At 38.5% G+C, this 17,095-nt stretch overlaps 1 protein-coding gene across 1 annotated transcript in view; it reads right to left on the bottom strand.

Annotated features, from left to right (window-relative positions):
* The window catches only part of COL4A1 (collagen, type IV, alpha 1), a gene marked incomplete at its 5' end in the record, with an annotated part of 51,320 nt that extends 37,726 nt beyond the window's left edge, over window positions 1-13,594 (bottom strand). The window contains 18 exons of the mRNA XM_009871186.1: window positions 1,123-1,158; window positions 1,814-1,904; window positions 2,888-2,929; window positions 3,486-3,539; window positions 3,762-3,806; window positions 5,578-5,637; window positions 5,800-5,835; window positions 6,426-6,515; window positions 8,122-8,163; window positions 8,682-8,717; window positions 9,759-9,821; window positions 9,934-10,017; window positions 11,260-11,286; window positions 11,432-11,485; window positions 11,587-11,648; window positions 11,753-11,798; window positions 13,370-13,414; window positions 13,505-13,594. Coding sequence (XP_009869488.1) covers window positions 1,123-1,158; window positions 1,814-1,904; window positions 2,888-2,929; window positions 3,486-3,539; window positions 3,762-3,806; window positions 5,578-5,637; window positions 5,800-5,835; window positions 6,426-6,515; window positions 8,122-8,163; window positions 8,682-8,717; window positions 9,759-9,821; window positions 9,934-10,017; window positions 11,260-11,286; window positions 11,432-11,485; window positions 11,587-11,648; window positions 11,753-11,798; window positions 13,370-13,414; window positions 13,505-13,594 — 1,003 coding nt within the window. The remainder of the gene's footprint in view (window positions 1-1,122; window positions 1,159-1,813; window positions 1,905-2,887; window positions 2,930-3,485; window positions 3,540-3,761; window positions 3,807-5,577; window positions 5,638-5,799; window positions 5,836-6,425; window positions 6,516-8,121; window positions 8,164-8,681; window positions 8,718-9,758; window positions 9,822-9,933; window positions 10,018-11,259; window positions 11,287-11,431; window positions 11,486-11,586; window positions 11,649-11,752; window positions 11,799-13,369; window positions 13,415-13,504) is intronic.
* Window positions 13,595-17,095: the final 3,501 nt, after the last annotated feature.

Below are 17,095 nucleotides of genomic sequence, written 5' to 3'. Positions count from 1 at the left end.
GGGAAAATAAGTAACCAAAACATATGAGAATCATTTAAACATCTAGGAAAAAAAAATACTTAAGGTCTCCTTTTAGCTACTTGTACAGTCATACAGGTCTTTGTACTTTAATGAGTTATTTCAGTTCACAACTAGTTGCCCGACTTGATCACTAAATCATTTTGAGCCTTCTGCAACATTACAGGAAGACAGGGAAGTCACACAAATCTCAATTTCTGTCAGATAATGACAGACTAAGAGCTACCATTCTTCTTGTCTTGTCACACAGAACTCTTTAGGGACTATTACGACCTGCATTATACAGTATCTCCTCCCTAAACTGTGAAAAATTTCCTGGAAACTGTGTGACCCTGGCTCACTTTAATTTCATATTTAGCTCACTATCAAGACAAAAAATGTGAGCAAAGGAGGTAACAGCAGTATCATTGCAGAGCATGCTAGAGCCAGGTTTCCACAGATGATTTGCTTAATTTTTAAAAAGCAAATATAGTGGTTTAGTTAAAACACATGTACATGTACATATACACGTAATAGCAGTGTTGTCATGGATATGAAGATGTTAAGACCATGAAAAAGGCAACATCTGCAGGTAACAGAAATAACTTTTATTAGATCAAGTGACATAGTGAGAAAAACCAGCAGGAAGCCTTCAGGAACAACTTTGATCTAATAAATGTTACTATTTCTCCCTGCAAACCTTGTTTTATTGTATTTATACAGAGTTGAAGTGAGAGCAAACCAAATTATCTATATATGAGTATACACACATAGGTACATATGCACAAACCCACGCACATATTCACATTTTACAGCTCTTCTTGCCCAACAGAGCCATACTCAGCGGGCTACCTACGACAACCTGCACACATGACTGCTTCAGTTTAAGCAGAAAGATATAAGGGCTCAATACAAAGAGCAAGGCTGGATCACATTTCAGATACGAGAAAAAGAATCTATAGGAAGAGTTTTGAGGGATGAACAGACCCACAGAGAGGCCACTCCCTGGGTGTTCTCCAAGTCAGGCAGTAACTGGCAGCAGCTAAGGAGAACATCTCTCAGGACACTTCACCCAAGAAGGACACAGGAAAAATGTGAACACAATCAGCAGCTATAAATTCGTACCTGGAAGTCCTGGCACTCCTTGTATACCAGGGAAACCTTTAGAAAGAGATTGTTTTTATTAGACCATGAAGTCAGCAATGCCAATGTCAGTGAACTTTCAGTACATATTATGTACATGTTACAAGCTAGTATGCTAAAAGGTTAAGTTAAATAATCTATAGATATCTGCAAACAATACATTTAGGGAAAAGGCCTTGGTGTGTTCCGCCTTCACTTTTCTTTCATCAATAGAGTAAGGTCCGTAATGTGGAAAGAGGGAAAGGAAATGTTTGGTTTTCTCTGTTTATTGGAGAAATTTGTAAAATATGCAAGCCAATTTTAAGATTAAAATTTAGCTACTGACTTTTTTACAAGAGTTTCAAGATTCTCTCTGTTATTATCCTCTTTATACTTATGTTGATTTCCATCTTTCTTAAATAATCTCACCGGATTATTAAACTGACACAAAACCAGAACCTAGTTTATCCTTTTTCCATCTATAACCAGTGAGAAGAAACATCCTACAAACTACAACAAAAAGTATTACCTTGCACTGAAAACAACTAAACAAATAACTGGAACACTCCACTGTCATACAGAGCTCCTGAGCTCACAGGGAAATTTTTATTTCCTTTAACAGTACGATTTTTATTTCCTTTAACAAGAAAACTAAAAGTATAACTCAATCAAAAAGACAAGACAAAATACATACCTTTTTCACCTTTTTGACCTTTCAGTCCAGGCAAACCTGAAACTCCAGGCTCTCCTTTTTCACCAAAGGTATCTACTGGTCCATCTATAACCTGAATCACAGGACAAAGACTAGGACACGAGAAACATGCAATGGTTCCCCTGTTTGTACTTCCTGCATCCTGACCTGATGCTACAAAGGCCATTTTGTTTTACAGCAACATAGATCATAGAATCATAGAATGGCCTAGGCTGGAAGGGACCTTAGAGATCATTTAATCCAACCTCCCTGTCATGGGCAGGGATACCTCTCAACTAGATCAGGCAACATATGGGGACCGAACATTTCTGAGCAGTTTTGGTTATCCTTGCAATTTCAGCGATAGGTAACTGCTGTGAGAGGGTTGCAGCTGCTGAGCAATTGCCAGAGAAACTAAATACTTCCTATTCTACTAAAATGCCTTTACATCAGTAGTAGGATTAAGTGGAGAGCTTTATAGCACCTTTCTGAACAAGAATGATGCCAAGAAACCTCAGCAGGGTCTAAGCACTGGTCCATTAGGTTTGTATTACCTTTAATTTTTAAAATATTCCGTTCTGCCAATTTCTGCTAATGTTGATCAGAGCTCGACATATAGGAGAATAACATTTACAATAAAACATTCAGGAAGTATGCACAAATTTTCAAATGAAACTAGCAGATGTTGGGAATTTTCCCCCATGTTGGGGAAGCAGCACTATTAATGATAATGTTTTCTCTGAAGCGATAAAAGAAATTGTAGACGGCAAAGCTGACAGACTTGACTCTTTTGAACTGTCTTTTGGATACTTTGTATTGATTAATGCCTATCAGTTTCCTAGTTCAAAAACAGTTGAAATTCATATGTTTTGAGAGTGCCTTTTCCTGATTTCAAATATACTGAAGAGAACTGTACCCAACTTTTGTTTCCATTAGGAAAAGATTAGGACATGACTGACTAGAACTAAATCAGAACATGCACGGTCCCTCTTTTTTACCCCCATTGTTTGAACACTTTGACTTTCACAAAGTTCACATTCTCCTTTAAAATTTAAAAAAATAATTTATTTTACTTACTCTTCCTGGAAGTCCTGGAAAACCTCGTTCACCTTTGTCACCCTAAATCAAAATACAATTTACATCTTAAATCCAGATCATAGAATCATAGAATCATAGAATGGCCTAGGCTGGAAGGGACCTTAGAGATCATTTATTCCAGCCTCCCTGCCGCCAGATTTTCTTCCCCACAAACCAGGATTTCCTTAGCATTTTCCTCTGATACAGATTCAAACAACTTCCAAATGAGAAGTACCTGAACCATTATAATAAGCACTAAACTAAATTTCTGGGCCTGTACAGCTTTACACTATGTAAAGAGAATCTGAAATTTTTAGGAAAGTACATTTGTACAGACACTGGCTGGGCAAAGAGCTTGTGAAAATAACACCTGCACTAATCAATTCATACCAGAAAACTAAACCAAGGATACCAAAGCTACCTTAATTTCGACTTTTCCTAGTCTCTGAGTGATGCCTTTACAACTTAGTAGCATTCAATTAATATTGCTTTATGTGCATCCATTGCACACATCTATGAACACACATCTACGAACACACCATACAAGCTCTTAACTCCTCATTCTCTTTGATGAAAGGCAAAGGCCGCTACTACGCACCTTCACTCCAGGTTCCCCCGGTCGTCCTGGAATCCCAAACCCACCAGGCAAACCCTGTGTGCAGAAGACAGCAAAACCGGAAAAGACAAATATAGCTGCATCTTAGTCCTGGCAGCATCAAAGTTTTAAATTTTAAAGCCAGTCACTAATTCACTAAAAGTAACAACTTTAAGTAAACAATTCAGAAGGCTAGAAAATTTCAGCCATTTGCAATACACAAACACTTCTTTGCTCTGAATTTCTGAAACAGTACTGGAAATTCAGTAAAATACGTACGGGGTCTCCTTTTGGTCCTGGTTCACCATCTTTTCCAGGCTTTCCCTGTAAAACACCAAGTTCCACTCTGCTTAAGCAGACAGCCACACATGTGCAGTTTCTAAATACAGTGGGTGAAATACTAGAACAAAACAATCACTATTGTAATCTGTTAATTGGAGTGTGCTAACAAAGCTAACAGTTCAGAGGGTACAAACCAGACAAACTGAGGCTACCTATCACTTATGTTACTCAGCCTCCTACATGTTGCAGAATTAAATAAAATCCTGCAAATCTGTTCCCAGATCCAGGAATACCACATGGATTTTCGCCGTCAAGGAGGCTTCAGGACAAAATATATCAACAACACAGGAAACTGGAACCAGACTCAGAAACTTTTGCCTTCATAGCAATTCCTTTCTATATGCATGTACTCTGCAGCCTCACAAAACTATTCAGAGACATTTGGCATTTCAGTTTCAGCAGAAGGCTTGGAGAGTGGCCCCGTACCAGATTTCTTGGTAATCTTCCTCTAAATTGAATAGAATAGAATAAATAGAATAAACAGAATAAATAGAATAGAATAAACTTCCTCTAAATTGAAAGCTATAATTTCAAATTATAAAGGCGAATGATAATCTAGAATTCAAGACTGCCTCCTCCAAAGTAAAGTGATTCATTATTAGACCACAGTATTATCAGCCTACAGAGGGGATTCCCCTGAGGGAATCAACAGGTACATGAAGTGACCTAGGTGGTTTAACCTACTTTTCAGCATTCCCTTCCTCCTCCTATGGCCTAGAAAGGGACTGATACTTAGGCTTGTAGCCTAATCCACTGGAGGGTGGCTTTTAGAGGATGTCACAGTACTTAGACTGTATGTATATCATATGCAATATGAATATGTCCCATAAACCCATGAAAATATATATATCTAATACATAAAGTAATGGCACATGCAATTCAGTCTAAAAAATAATCCTAGCAGTTTAGGTAAAAATATTCCATCTAAACCAGTGCAGCTGAATGATAAAAATGATACAATAAACATGAACAGGCCACCCCTGGCAAAGTGTGCAGCCACAATACCTTACAAAGAAGGGTTACAGGCAATTTTTAACTAGTAATAAAAAATACCATCTGTAAAGTCATAAGAGTCTTCTAATGTACACTGTGATTGGAATTAATCCCATGTTTCAAGACTTATCTTCATTTCAGAAGTAGCTATAATTTCCTTGAACAGCAACAACTACATATAAAATACCTTAGAAAGTTTATTCGGTGAACACATAAACACCATGGTTTTGCTACCAGCTCAGTTGTGAAAGATACAGCATGAATGGCTGTATTATTGCCTCAAACATTTACATTGAGACTAGAAGCCAGCAAGCGAATGTATCTCAGTCATCTACATTTTTTGTTCCATTCTTCTTCTTTGTAAGAAATTGTACCTTTAGGCTGGAGATTGCATGTAAGAGCATTTGAAATACATTCAACACGTTCCATTTTGCTGAAGTCATTCCTAGAGAGTGATTTGCTTTGCTTTGCTTTGCTTTTCCTTCTGTTCTGAAATAACTTAATCTTGCTTCAGCTGGGATCAAAGGGAGTCTTACCTTTGCCTTCAGAACTGCAAGCTATTGTTAGGTCTCTTCAGTCACCTGAGAACATGTTACATACCACACGTAACATGACTTTTACATCTGTCCTACAGCAAAACTTGTTTCCTTAAAATATGCCACCAAGTTTGCTGTTTCTGTAATGGTTATCAAGTTTAACTCGTTTATGGAGACAATACAAAGGGCGTAATTGTGGTATTGATAAAGTTAAGCTTACTTACACGTGGACCAGGCTTCCCAGGTTCACCTTTTTCTCCTTTGAAACCTGAACCTGGCAATCCCTGGAAAGTAAATACACACCAGAATAAAAATACTGCTAAAATCTAAAGTAAATTTGTTTTTATCAAATAGCTATAAAGGTATTCACAGCCATTATTAGATTCTTCACAATTTTTAATTTTTAAAGAAAGAAAAATAAAAAAAATCATCTACTCAATACTCACTGGGACTCCCTGTTCACCCTTTTCACCTGGGTCACCCTAAGGGAATAAAAAAAAAGTAGATTACTAAGCAAAATCTTAACCATTATTGATTTCGGTTATAAATCATTTAATTCTTCATGTCAGCAAAAGCATGTTTAAGCATGTTCTCCACATCAAGAACAATGCCTAAATACCACGATGTGCAAGAACTCAGACAAAAATGTCAATCCTTTAAGCTAGTTTATTACACTAGTATATATTTGCTTACACTGCTTAATTCAATAACTGAAAAATTTATTAGCACTCAGATTCCATAAATGTGATTCTATATAGGAAAAATCCAGCATAAGTTACCTAATTCAAATTTTTAGAATATTTGGTGTTTATAGGAGCTTCCTCAGAAAGTCCTCTGTTCTATGCGTTACTTATGTAATTATTTGTGCATTTATCATTTATTGTATATTTTTCAGAGAAACTTCTAGAAAGACAAACAAAATTCAGTCATGAAGTAAAACGTCGAGAAAATTTTGAAAAGCTGACTGTAGCTGACCTAATATTTTCTTTTTCCTGTTTTACTTCCGTTTGCTAATTACTATTGATCATACTTTAATGAAGAGTACAACAAGATTAATTATTTAAGCTCTCACCTTTTCTCCTCTTATGATTTCAGTCCCTTTTTCTTTCATATGTGGTGCTGGTCCAGGGGGGCCTGGGGGGCCCCTTACCCCTTGTTCTCCCTGTCAACAGCAAATCCAGGATAGTCCATATAAAACAGTACTGACACTGAGAACAACCATTACTAAGATCAATAACTTTAAAGAGAACAACCACTTATTTTTAAAAATATAGCTTCTTTTCTCTTTAATTCTTATTTTAGCAAAATCAGAGAAAGGGCTACATACACAGTTATAGCCCTGAAGAAAGATTTCTGAACCTCCTTTTAGGGTGAAGATTGATTAATATCAAATATCAGGAATTTTTTCAAATCAATTGTTGTAATAGTATACAAGTTTTTCAGTGCCTCCTTTAAGAGGAAAGAGGTCAGGTGCAGAAATTCAATGCGTAAAGGAAAATATTGGTCAAAGCTTATAGTGTTCCGTCAGCTTTACAACTGTCTGTAAAGGCAAACTTCAAGATGGTAACTGTGGACAATGCTTTTTAGTATATATGTGTCCATAGAAGGGTCAGAACCTCATCGCCTTCTGTAATGCGAAAGCACTACCTTTTACAGTAGAAACACCTCCAGAAAGGCTTCATACATTTCTGTTAAGCAGTATTGCAGAGCAAAACCATCCATATTTTGTGAAAGACAAAACTGAAGAGTTTAGAAAGTCACCACAAACTTCTGTATGTGGAGACTTTCTACACTCCTCAGGTTCTAATCAGGTTCTAATCTCCAGAAGTATGTGGAGACCAACATTTTCCAGGAAATTTGACGACAACAAGTTAATTCCAACATCATGTCACATCACAACAATCCTATCCATTAGGAATAGCGTGGCTCAAAATATATAAATAAGGCGGTGGATAAAATAATTCCACCTAAGTAACATGATTTACTTATACTCCTAAAAGGTCTCTGTCGAAGACACTCATGTGAATCTTGTTAACAAGGCTCAGATACGCTATCAATGTACCAAATAACCCACTACCGCATGGATTCTGTCACTCCTGAAAACTACAACACAAGGCACTTCAGCCTGGCCCTTTCAGTGAGAGAGGTAACAGATTAAAACTAAAGGGCTTTACCTCCCATTTGATGCTGGTTAAGAGAATAAATGGGATCCAAGAGCACATCTTTTGGTTTAGTTCCATTCAAAAGTAAACCAGTCTGTGTGCTCTGAAAACTGGTCCTGGTTGAGTCAAAACATGGTAAAAAGGCACAACTGAAAAATCTGCACCAAAAGTCTACAGTACCAAACCAAATTAAGGCAGACAGGCCCTCAGGGTCCTACCACAACTAGTTCTGGTAATTCTCGACAGCACATTAAATCTCATCCCTCAAAACTAAATCGATTTAAAATAAATGTCATGATGACTCCTAATACATGGAGCAAATGTTTCCAGATCCGCCTATTGCAAACTAAAGTAGTTGATATTAGTCATGGCTGGAAAACAGCGTAACAACCTAAATTAATGTCAGGTATAACATCATTATGAACAAAGGCTGTAACCGTTCACGACTTTTGCTCATTTAGGTGTAAGTTACAGATTTACTCCAGCCTTTCAAAAATAACAATGATGATTTTAATCACTGACTGATTCCAACAGTTTGTTTATTTAAAATGAAGTATCATGACTATTTCTGAGAGTAGCTCTCTAGATGTTTTCAAGAAACTTTACCTTTTCACCTTTGGGACCTTGAAAGCCCAAGCCCATGTAGCCCTGAAAACATGAATTACACACACTTAGTCAATTTTTATCAGCAGCATATATATGCACACACATACACATATGATGTTATTTTCATGCACAATGGAAGCTAAGAAATGATACAAAAGACAGAATATGTGAAACAAATAATTATGTCCTGATCCCCCTGCTGTTTTTTGTCATAGTAATTAATGAAAAAAAATAGACTGAATGAAATTTTTCAGATGATTTTATTGTTGGTATGCTTTTTTTCCCAACATCTTAGTGAAATTTTTAATAGTTTTAGATTAATTCAAATGTTGTAATCACTACTGATTTGATCAAGTGAGACAATAAATCTTGACATATTTGAAAAGAAACCAAAAAAATGTGTTAAACATTTCTCATTATGATGCCCACTAAGACATAAAAATAGTTCCCAAAGCATAAAAAACTCACTCCTTTAGGACCACAAGTTTCCAGATTTTTTGGGACTTGGTGTGCCAAATAAATAAACAAATAGACTTAATATTTATAATAAAAAGTCTTACCTTCTCGCCTGGGAGTCCTGGTGGCCCAGGGGGACCCTACAAGAGAGTACATTTTAGCATATATGTGTCTAGAGTACACTAGGTGGAATACCGCCTTATTCATAAAGACAGCAAAAATTCAAATCTTTCCATTAAACCAAGATGTGAAGTCTTTTTCTGCTACTGTGTGTAACTCACAACTCAGAATTAACAATAAAACCAAACAGAATCTGTCTAAGATATCACACTTTGTTTTGCAGTTAAGAGTGTTGGACCTAATCAGCATCGAGACAAGAGTCAGTAAAAGAAATCTATGGTACTGCACTGCAAAATAACTTCATTGCTGACTCTTTTTTTCAGTTTTGCATACTCAGTGTTAGTCCTCACCTTTCTTTCATTGAAATTGTTATTTTCCATATCAGCAAGTGCAAACACCAGCTAAACAGTACTACCATTTTCCTTTACACCAGTCTGAGTTTTCTTCAGAAGGGTAAGAAATCTCACACTGGCTGGACTTTTATCAGATGACAATAACCAATCCTTGCTAGTGTTACCTGTATCCAGTACAGGAAAAGAAGATATTAAGCATCTTTTAGACCTGTCAAAATGTGAAATAGCTGAAATGCTTTCAGCATTTGGCAATTAGCATAATCACAGACAGCTGATAGCCTGCTTCCCACAGTATTACATACAGTGGCTGCCCATAAAGACAACCTCAACTAATATTTTGATTTAGATCTGGCTGCTAGGTTAATTTTCTACAAATTAAACGTGGGAAGAAGGGCTGGCTGCTAGGTTAATTTTCTACAAATTAAATGTGGAAAGAAGGAAAAGAAGGAGTAACTATTACATCCTTCCCCCACAAAAAAACCCTCCAAACTTGCAAGAACAGAGAACGATTGTATGTGTAGATGCTGTTGAATACCTACGTTATCTAGTCATTCCTGTCATGGCAGAGTCCAGGAGGCTAGACATGAAGCCTGGAACCACAGGTTATCTTTCCCAAATGCCCCCTAAAAAAGCTACATACATCTTGTAGAACTTTCCTATAATGAAGCTCTACAAGTCAAGTGCAAAACACCACAAGAGGAAACTTACTGGCTCTCCTGGAGGCCCCTGTGGCCCCATTGTTCCCTGAAACCCTGGAGCTCCAGGTGGACCCTGTGAAAAATTAAAAAGGCATAGTTAAAAAGTGATACTTACTTGGTAATTTCATGAGACGGATGTAGTTTTAACTAAAGCTCATAGCTATTCAAACATCATTTAGACTTACAGGTAGTCCAGGTTGGCCAGGAAAGCCTTTATCACCTTTTAGCAAACTAGGAGGTAAAAGACCAATCACTTCACCTGGATCTCCCTATAAAAAGAAGAAAAAATAAAATACTTAAACATCCATTCACATACATTCAAAACCACCAATGTTGAGATGAGAGGACAGTTAGAGCTATGCAAAGTTCAAAACCATTTGGAAAGCTGACTTTAAAAAAACCCTTTTTTTAATTCAGCTGAAACATAGCCTTGCTATGATACTAGAAGTATCTATGTTACTAGAAGTTAAGACCTTAATTGCCATACGCCCCATAAAGCCACTTGAAGAGATTCCAGCACCAAAACTTCCTTCATACCCTAATTTTCTATACTGTAACGGGTAACCAGAAAGATCTTCCTACCAACTACAGTGTCACGAAACAACTGGAGCATCTGACCTAGTTGCTGAAAGAAGTGGTAACCTCACAATCTTTTTTCCAGGCCGAGATCTTCCATCTCATACCTAATTTTAACAAGAAAGTCACTTATGCCATCACTTTTCTTCAAAAACTCTTCTGATTGATATCCACTTCTTTGTGTCTCTTGTTTTAATAGGAAAAGATCCATTTTTTCCTGTATTTTTGTACAAATTTGCAATATTGTAAGTGATTTTATTTCAGGTGTTGTGTACTTATGCATACATGCCTAGGGAAGAACACTTGAGTACTTTAGAGAAAACGGCATTTAACAACTTCAGGTAGTCATGTCATTACAAATCTGAGATTACGTTTAGACTTATATTTAGCTTACAGTTCCAAATTATATCTGTTCATTTAAATAGCAAATGCTCTCTGTTGACATTTAATACTTCATTCTGGGGTTCACAAAATGTGCTCAGATACCTAGTTAGTTAGTTTAATTTTTTTCTTTCTGAAAACTATGTAGTATGTGTTGGATGCTACTCATATTGCAGGCTACGCGATCTTATAAATGAAATGTCAGTATCAAAACAAATGTCTAAACCATAAAACCTCTCAAAATCTTTATACATAACTGGGTGGCCACCACACTGTTTATACACAATTAATAATATGTACTGCTTTTTTCCATTGTAATCCATGTAATACTTACAGTTTTATGGTTGGCATGAAACACCACATATGTTCAATTGTTATTAAACAGAGGTCGCCCCACTGTCTTTTAGTGGGACTGAAGAACAGAGTGCAAAGTGAAACACGGTGGTACAGTTTTTCAGTTCTTGAGCAAGGACTGCTAGTCTTAGAAGGTGTAGAGCTCACCCTAATCCTTATTGTTAGAAGCAGGATATGAACACACTTAGAGCAAAATGTACCTTCATTCCAGGAGGTCCTGGGGGTCCCTGTGAAAAAAGATGTATTTGATGTTATCATTCTTCAGTATTATATATTTTACATCTTACACTCTGGATCATTTCATATAGTTAAACTTGCATTTCACAAATCAGGATTGAAACAAGTGAATCAAGCATGAAAGAATTTACTCACAATGCTCCCCGTCAGTCCTGGTAAACCTGGGGGACCTACTGGACCTCTCTCACCCTAAGAGAAGAAGAGAAATTGGGTTTGTTTTGGGAACATACGTTTGAGGGATGGTTTTATTTCAACACAGAGATGCTGTTAAAAATATATTTAAATGTCACCTTTGTGCCATTACATCCTGGAATGCCAGGTGGACCGGGAGGGCCATCTTGCCCAGTTCTACATGAAAAGAAAGCAAAGAAATTAGCAATATTAGCAATAATCCAGGTCAGATGCCACAACTAAAACTTTGACGTTCATTGCAAAAATGCATATATTTCATACGTACAGGAAGGCCTGGGTTTCCTGGAAAGCCTGATACTCCTGGGGGGCCCTGCAATCAACAAAACCATAAACTGAAATGACAAATCCACAAAACAGCAACAACAAGCTGCAGCCCCAGTCACATCTCCGGTAGTGACAGTCAAACAAGTAACAATATCTTTTAAACTTCCTTAACAAAACAGCTTTCATCTTCAGAACCTCTTAAACATGGCACCTTAGTAATTGATAACTGAAAGCAACTTTTTATGTTTCTTTACCATTTTAAGCAGCAACATGGATTTCCTTCAACAGGAACTGGACCAGAGCCCTATGTACAGGCAAAAAGGAACGGAGAGGTGCCATCTTCTCATATTCATTGTTCCCAAAATGAAATTTAATATAGGCACCTCTTCATAGCAGAAGAGGAAGTTAACACAATGTAAAGTTGCTTCTCTGTCTTTCATACTCCACATCAGTGTATCAATTCATTCTAATTATCAAAAAATTTATTGGGTTGAGATAACTCTTTCTGAACAGTTTTTCAATGTAATAAAGCAGGAGTTCGACCTGGTACATCACTTTCATCCTATCCACTTATATATTCGTGCAGTATTTCCTAATAGATGTATTATGAACTGGAAAAGTTGTATGAGAATCCTGTGCTCAGACACTATATTCGCATCTTCTAGAACTTTATAATTGTTAAAATACAGTCTATTGCACTGTAGCACACAAAACGATTTGCCAGGAGATGCCAATTTACATCAACACTCAGGGTACCCCACGGTATTATGAAGATCATGGACTGAAATAAGGATGTCTTGTTCTAGCAGAATATCCCCTCTGGAACTGTTCAGAAACTGCAGTTGATTCAGTAAATTCTACGTGCTGCAACAACCGCAGGTAAATGGAGAACAAAACTGAGACATTTTGAAAATCTATGGACAAGAAGGTATAGCTGAAAATTTATACACCGTTACCGGTCAAGTAATTTGGATCCTCTTTCATCATTACATTAGAAAACGCTCAGAATGAAGTTGGCACCTCACAGATCCCCAAAAGACATGGCCTTAGCTCAAACAGTGTGCTAAAATACGTGCTATTTAACTGCCACATTAAACAGAAATGATAACAGAAAAGTTAGAGGCATATTCAGAGCCCCTTCAAGCAAAGTCAAAATATCTTTGTCCCTGGCTTTAATTCAGCTCTGCACCTTGTGCACATTTTTAACATGCATGTGCTCATGGGTGTGTCAGCTTTCTTGCTGGAGTGCTTCAGGGAGGTTAGATGGCAAACATTCAGAAGAATTTTGCCTGAGATAATAAGGTTGGTTCATATTCAAGCTGGAAGAAAGCTTCTTGGTATGTCAGAAAGATATCAAAGGCATATTAAAACCAGTGCTGTTGATGCAATGGTAAGTACCAGGTGAAAATGCAAATGGACAAAGACACTGACTGTCCAGTGCAGAAAGAACTTCAAACGTGAAAGCAAGAATTTTGAAATTATTATGCAGCACAAGGGGGATGTCACTGATTAACTCAAAGAAGAGACTAAACTCATCTTGCACCTGAAGGCAGCCATGGAGAGTTAAAGACATACAAACCCACAGACATCAGAACTGTAAAACAAGTTAGAACTCACTCTTGTTCCCTTTGTTCCTGGCAGTCCTGGTTCTCCAGTATCACCCTGCAAAGGAAAATAGAGAGCTTTGTCATTCCTAGGGACAACAACTTAGGGAAATCTGCCTGTTTTAAACACTGAAGCTTAAGTTCTTACCTTAAGCCCTGGTGGCCCAGGGTGACCTTCAGGTCCTTGCATTCCAGGAAACCCAATCACACCCTGTAGTCCCGGCAAGCCTCTTTCTCCCTGTGGAAGAAGAGAATTCATTAGTAACTCAGCAACAGAAGCTGCTTCTTCAAGCAATCCACATATGTCCCATTTCTGTGCCCAAGAAACCTGTCAGGCAGTAAGAAGATACATGTGGCAGCAAATATTTCATGTTGGTATTTGAAAGAAGGATTATTACAAACAACATTCTGGTTCAGTACAGGTTGTCAGAGGATGAGTGGTGCATAATAGAAAAGCACTCTTTGAACGTCAGTGTTACCTTTTCTCTCTCTCCCTGGGCAGCATCGTTCATAGCATGTCTATACCCCCGGGATGAGGAAGGCTGCTTTCCCTCTAATAAGACCTATTTGCATTCCAAAATACCACTAAATCCTGGCAGAAAATCTAACACCCCAAATAAGCAATTAAATTCCTGAAAATGCAAATATCACTGTTTAGTCATTACTGTATGAATAGCCAGCACCACTCCTCTATTTCATGCAATGTGGAAACAAGAAGAAAACAAGATTGTTTTGATACCCATGAAGAAATACAAGTTGTGCAACAACTAAAACTTTCTGCACTTAAGAGTTCTGTCTGTCTGAGGTTTTCAACACACTTTGAACCACTGCACCCTGCAGAACAGGGAAACAGTATTTCCTCCATTCTTAAGGAAAGATAAAACTGAGGTTACCAGATTGGATTTTTGCTTAGCCTAAGGCTCCCTTAAGACTGTTCTGGCACTGTAAAAGGGCCTTAACGTGCCGGTAAATCACACACTAAGGTAATGACCACTTCAGCTTGCCAAGGAGGTTAACTCACATCTTGAAATAAATAAAATCTTGGGCTTCCATGGCAACTATAGTCAACTGTCACTGCTGTCTTCAGTCTCCCAGGCTGCCCTGCCTGGGGGGTAACACATAACTGCAGGAGAAGAGCCTAGACTACGTCAAGTCACTTCGAGCTAAGATACATCCAGGTTTCCCTGGAAACATTTTATTTTACTGACTTGAACTGTTACGCCAACAAGAAAAATAACTGGCTATTTATCCAGGACTCCTGGACATCCAGTCAAGCTACTGGACATCCCAAGGCCTGGAAAGCCTAAGTCATGAGCATGCAGAGGGCTGTAGCATCCCAAATACTGCAGACTCATGATTTCTTATACTGGAAGAGAGCTCATTTTTTTGCCTGTGATTTGCCAGAGGGAAGTAAGGAAATATAAAGGTGACTGTGCGTGTGAGAGCTGCTGGAGCCCTCTCTGCATGTAACTGGCTACCTTGGCCACTTATTCTTACAGGGGAGCATGGACTTTCACATTGCTTACACCCCTTCCTCTACTCTGCCCTCCCATTTGACTTTACTGCAAAGTAAGTTTGGGGTAAGTAGTCCAAAGTAAGCAGTGGATAAGTAGCCCAAACTTGTGCAATCTCAGACTACACAGTTAGTGTGACCTTACTCCTCCATGCCATCCATGGTAACACAGAGAAGTTAAGACAACATATTCCTCCACGACCCAGTAACAGCTCTAGGAATGTCTCTTGGATTCCAGCCCCTTTCTTTAGTCCCAATATTAGATGCACCCTTTGTACCACAGTCCTAGAAAAACTAGTGTGCCAAAACTAGTAAGCACCTCAGTGCTAATGAACAAAGGTCTTTCTTCGACACTCCTGCTCCAGTTAGTTCCAACTTCCAACATGAGATATTATTTTGGTATCAGTGAAACAACATGAAATTACACTAAAATTCTATCAGCCTCAAAGTATCAACAGTGAACAACAGAGTGCAGAAACTCCACCATCCAGAAGCTCTGTGTGAACAGAGATCTCCACGTGTCCTAACATCACCTGGGTAGATGAGCTTGCAGATGTCACTGGGGTAGGAACTGCTGATTTCTCACCCAAAGTGACTTTTTTGGAACTTCACCTTCAGATGAAGCTATTGCTTATTGTGCTGTGCGGCACAGACATAAGCGTATTCTGAAGATGTCTTGCATTGCAAGGAAATATTTGAGCAGCATCCTTTCCCTGCTTGCCTGCCCAGTTCCTTTCTTCATTCAATGTTCCAGCCAAACAGCTTAACAGCTAGTGTTTGCACTACATTTATGCTGCAACTCATTAAGCATCCACGCTACATAAATTGGCAAGAACCAGATCACCGCTGCTACCCCACTTATTTTTCGCTCAGCACTCAGATTTCTAGCTGTGATGCATGAAGAGCATGAGACTCTGACTGCAAAGGCAATGTATTGTTCAAGTTCCAATATTCACAGCTGCAAAATCTTGGCAAGTAATATTGAAAGAGCTTCTGCTTCTTACAAATCAATTCATGAGACTCAAAAATTAAAACAGATGTAAGCAAGTCATCTGTACCTCTGCTGATTCAATGCAAACTGTCAGAAAGCACAAAGGAGAATTCATTACTCAGCTCACAAAAACAAATATTCCACCACTCAGCTGCTGAGAATGTGGAGGTGCTGTGTGAAAAGACAGCAAGTGCTTGTTGCTGTAGCACTCATTCAATAAGCAAGATGCCTGTGTTAGCCCAGCTTTTGTGAAATGCATCCAAATGTCTTTTCATTAAATAGTTCAAATTAAAAGGTCTTCTAAGGGTCTTAAATGGTCTAAACAGAAGCAAACCTGTTAAGAGCATAACTGCATCGGCTGATATTTTTTCTTGAACGTACCTTTCCAAATTAGCCATGAAATGCTCATTACACTTGGAACAACTATAGATTGCTAAGCAAGAGAGTCACATGAAGTAAGTAGTTTCAGAAGACTCAGCTGTAATAAATTAAGTGTTGAGGGAGAGGAAATAATCACCACCCCATTATAAATTATTTCCCCTAGCATTTTATCTAGGGACTCCTGGACTGCGAGATTTTAGACTTCAGAGACTGGTAACATGGTTATAAATCGGGTCGTTCCAGAAGTGCAGGCTCACAGAGTGTCTGGGCCCATACGTATATAATGTTCTCAGGCTCTCCAGAGACTCAGGCACGTGGTGAATAACAATGTGCAGATATTCCCCAAATCATCTGAAAGATGCTTCTTTTGCCTCTGCCAGCGATCGCCCTGCAGCTGAGACGGCAAGACTGACACACGCCTGCCCTTCAGCTGAAAAGGCATAAAATAGTCGTAGGGAGAGATGTCAAAACGCAGCTGAGGTGGCACAGTGAAGGTCCCTTTTAAAGGGATTGTGGATTTCATTACACCAGAGGGTATGATTCCCTCAGCGTCCACCGCACAGCCCACTAAATTTACTCACTCTTCTTAGTGAGCAAACTCGCTCTGCCCTCAGTGAGCCAAGCAGCCCATCAGGTGCTCAGGCAACTGCCAAAACCGAGGAGGACATAGCAATGCGGGACACAGGGTGGAAAGGTAGCAAAAGGAGCTTCTCATGCCAGCGCAGTGGGGTTTGCTGGAGTTCATCCACCAATGCTCCTCAGCTGTGCGTTCGCTGCAAGAGGAACTGAGCTGGGATCTAACAAATGGTTGACCTTGCCGGAGAAGCCATCTTCAGACCTGTGTTGCTGCCAGC

The sequence above is a fragment of the Apaloderma vittatum genome, unplaced genomic scaffold, assembly GCF_000703405.1.
Source record: "Apaloderma vittatum isolate BGI_N311 unplaced genomic scaffold, ASM70340v1 scaffold1146, whole genome shotgun sequence".
Lineage (NCBI taxonomy): Eukaryota > Metazoa > Chordata > Aves > Trogoniformes > Trogonidae > Apaloderma > Apaloderma vittatum.
Note: the sequence above shows the minus strand (reverse complement) of the source record. Positions and strands in the feature narration are given on the sequence as shown.